Source organism: Tigriopus californicus, chromosome 5, assembly GCF_007210705.1.
Source record: "Tigriopus californicus strain San Diego chromosome 5, Tcal_SD_v2.1, whole genome shotgun sequence".
Taxonomy (NCBI): domain Eukaryota; kingdom Metazoa; phylum Arthropoda; class Copepoda; order Harpacticoida; family Harpacticidae; genus Tigriopus; species Tigriopus californicus.
The window spans coordinates 509,720-513,165 of NC_081444.1; the positions used below are offsets into that span (position 1 = coordinate 509,720).

General features: G+C 40.5%; 1 protein-coding gene across 1 annotated transcript; it reads left to right on the forward strand.

The window, feature by feature from the left end:
- Window positions 1–903: 903 nt before the first annotated feature.
- Window positions 904–2,075, forward strand: LOC131880807 (uncharacterized). Its single transcript, XM_059227513.1, has 2 exons — window positions 904–1,190; window positions 1,554–2,075. The coding sequence occupies exons 1-2, from the start codon at window positions 965–967 to the stop codon at window positions 2,012–2,014; spliced, it is 687 nt and encodes a 228-aa protein (XP_059083496.1). The 5' UTR covers window positions 904–964; the 3' UTR covers window positions 2,015–2,075.
- The last annotated feature ends 1,371 nt before the right edge of the window (window positions 2,076–3,446 follow it).

Here is a 3,446-nt window from a genome sequence, read left to right on the forward strand (position 1 = left end):
GTAACGTCAAGCCTGGAGAGAAAAGCTTTTTGAAATCTCGCTAGAAACCTCCTAATTAGATTAATGTAAGCATGCTCAGAAGAGGCTCAATCAACTCTTACCTCCCGATCAAGTACTCAATTAGAAGGCAACGCAACACTCAAACGTCTTCTAGCGAGGTTTTAAAAAGCATTCCTCCCCAGTCCTGAGGGAATCCATGACTAGAGCCATGTTTCTGAGGGCCCTATACTTTTGCCATGCCCTGTACATACGTACATTAGGTAGGACCAACAGTATCCAGTACAATTCATCACGGACAACTTAATAGACATTGACAATTGGAGGAGTTTGTATGTACGAATACAGCACATCAATCAATTCCGTTCAGAGTGGCAATAAACATTGAGCAACCGAAGTGAAAATATCGAAATTCACGAACCGTTCACTTGATCAAAATGAACATCCAATAAGATATAACATTCTTGCCAAACAATTGAATTGCGCCAAATTTGGGCCCAAAATATTCATCAAGGAACTCAGGAGAGCTCCTTAGGTTTATGTGGTAATGAGTGCAAAAAAGTTTATATTCTGACCACTCCCCTGATCAGCTACGTAAGCTCTTGCCAATATAACTTTAAATGCACCACTTTCCAACGAAATGTTCTAAAAGTGACTTTTCCTCATCTATGATAATGTTATTTTCTTATTTTCTGAAGACATTATAACCAATAATAATCAGATTTGGCTTACTTCGGTAAGACAACCGTTGCTCGTCCAAAAGATATTTATCTAGCAGTCCATAGATAAATCAATCAGTGTTGTAGCACCCAGAAGCCATAGAAATAGATTTCTACCTCATCGACCGATCCTCTATAAGTATTTCGTCATAGCCAAGGCAAAGGCCAATTGCATTTAGAGCACGAAACCAAATGGCACAATAGCGCTTTACTTTTCCGGACCCTCGACATCTCCCCATCTTTATATTATGTTGAACAACGCACTCTCCACCTGTCTTGTATTAATGACGTTGCAAAAAATATTTCAGGGCTACTGCATGGAAGTGATGTTTTTGAAGTCAGGATCCGGATGTGGAACCAGTCAAGAAATCCAAGTGGCCTCGTTCAAGCTTCTTCGAGGGGCACAAACCGAGCCTCCCCCATCTTGTTCTATGATCAAGCTAAATAGCTTAGAGCAAGTTCAAATCGTTACAAGTAATAATTATTAAGTGTTTGCATGCACATATCAAACCATTATTGCTAGATATCTGAGGTGGAAAAAAAAACATTTTTTTTATTTGAACGAAATTGGTGCGCACACCGTAGTGATCCTTAGTGATACTACAAATATGCAAACGCAATGGCAACCGATTACAACTTTTATTAAGCATCTACCACGATTCCGGTTCCCTTATTGGCCGAAAGGACTGATATTCGCTAAATAAGTGGCATTGGCATGAATCAACTCCTTCCCTGCTAAGATTTCATGAATGTTAACCGAAAAAAATGCCCTGCTATGTTTTTCCACCTCTCCGATCAATATTAAAACTGCCCAAACAGAATGCTTCCCCCTTTCAGAGGCGATTGAGGAGTCTCAACCCTGTCAGGCATTTTTTGAGTGTACTTATGCCTACAACAGGGCTTTTTCGGGGGTTCCAGAACAAACTCTCACCCTTGGCTCTGATAAGGAATGCCACGCCCGTTGCCAACGCGAGCAATTACAATGCCAAATGTGGACCTTTGATGGGCTGTCCAAGTGCGAATTGTTCCAGATCCCTGGAGATTTGGTTCTTTCTGTGGGACATATAAGTGGACCGTTGGCGTTAGGATGCTTGGTTGGGGCCATGAATTATGAAGGGTTTGACTTGGAAAATGTGATGAAAGTCACGGCTGAGGATTGTCAGATTGCTTGTCAGGACCTGACTGGTTGCACTCATTTCACATTCCAAACAAAAAATCTAATTTGTTATTTGAAATATGCCAATGATGATCAAAGAGTAGAGACTGTGTACATTTCTGGACCTAAATATTGTTTGTAAAGGCTGGGCTCGCTAAACATCTTTCAATATACTGATTCTTTTGGCTTAGCGGTTGAAGCTATGTACGATGGTTTGTTGAGTCTTTATAAGCCTTCCTTTAGACAATAAAAACAATGGTTATTCACAAAGAAACTCTGATCGTAGGGGGAATCAAGGGTTCATTTTACAGACATTCATGCGTTCCGGCAAAAACGAGAAAATCCTCAGAATGTCAATATTTTTACTTTAGGACTTCAACCACATTTTCTTGGTTTATGATGATCATGATGATAAAGTCCTTTGAAATGCCTCCACATTAAAAAAGCACTCTAATACTCGGTTTGATATTTAAAAGAATCGTTACAAACATCGGCTTTAATCCAAGGTATATATATCTAAAAACAGGGTTTTACCACAAATATTGGCCCTTCCCTTTGGAACTGTTCCACTATTTGTCAACCAACGGTGAACGGCTTTTTTTCAATGGTTCAAGTTTGTTGGTTAAGAAGGTGCGCCATAAATGAGGGGAGGGCGTACACCTTGACAATGAAATTCGTTCCGGTTAAATTCAAAATCATATTTCCAAGTGGAATATTGATTTACAAAGATGTGCTAAATCAAGGATGCCTGCAACAGGAAAGGCCTCTCTGGCTAAATGTGCTAGATGAGGGCGCCGGCCTACTCAATATATTTTTTTTATCTGGTTTGTTGATAACAATTTTTGGAGCATTTCTTTATCTTTTTATATTCGTTTTGCGGGATTTTAACATATGCTTGGGAATGAGTTCTCAGCAAATCGTGTCACGCTTGAAAAAAAATTTCCTCACATACCGAGCTTGAATTCCTGAACATAAAATAGGTCAAATAGGTCCTATTTGAAAAAAGATGACACCTTTCAGGGTAGTTGGGGTACCGTATTTGCCACGCTTCCGTTCTCCTGTTTGCAAGTCTAACTTCAATCCTGAGGCGAGTTTTTTTTAAACACTCGTACCTCGGAGTTACGACCTGGGCGTTACCCAGAATTAGCATCTGCTTACCATTTTGGCCAGGGTATTTTGATACTGGTTAACGTCAAAGCCCTTAACTCAGAGGTAAGCGCCTTAAAAAATATGCCTCGGGCTCATTGAGTCCAATCTTCTTCACAGTATTCAAATTGCAACATGGGTTGCTCCTTTAACGGTTTACATGGGCGAACCCGCCGTCATTCTAGAGGGTGAGGTACTAATGCGCAGTCCAGGTAACCCTGTCATCTCTGGTGCAAATCTATATCCTTGGCAGTATTTCCAAATTCTGAATAGAAGCCCCCAATGTAAGTAAGCCTTTTCCATGCAAAGCCTCTCCTCTAGCATGCTTCATTAAACGGGTTGGAACAAGTTGTCCGAGCTCTCTTTTTGGTCCACGATTTGGTTTGGGCTTAGGTTTAGGTGGGACAAACGAAATATTCCTCGACCTA

Excerpts from the sequence above, each read along its gene's own strand:
- LOC131880807 (XM_059227513.1), top strand. The coding sequence starts at position 965 with ATGTTGAACAACGCACTCTCCACCTGTCTTGTATTAATGACGTTGCAA. Across the intron at positions 1,191-1,553 it reads GCAAGTTCAAATCGTTACAA|AGGCGATTGAGGAGTCTCAA; the intron begins GTAATAATTATT and ends TCCCCCTTTCAG.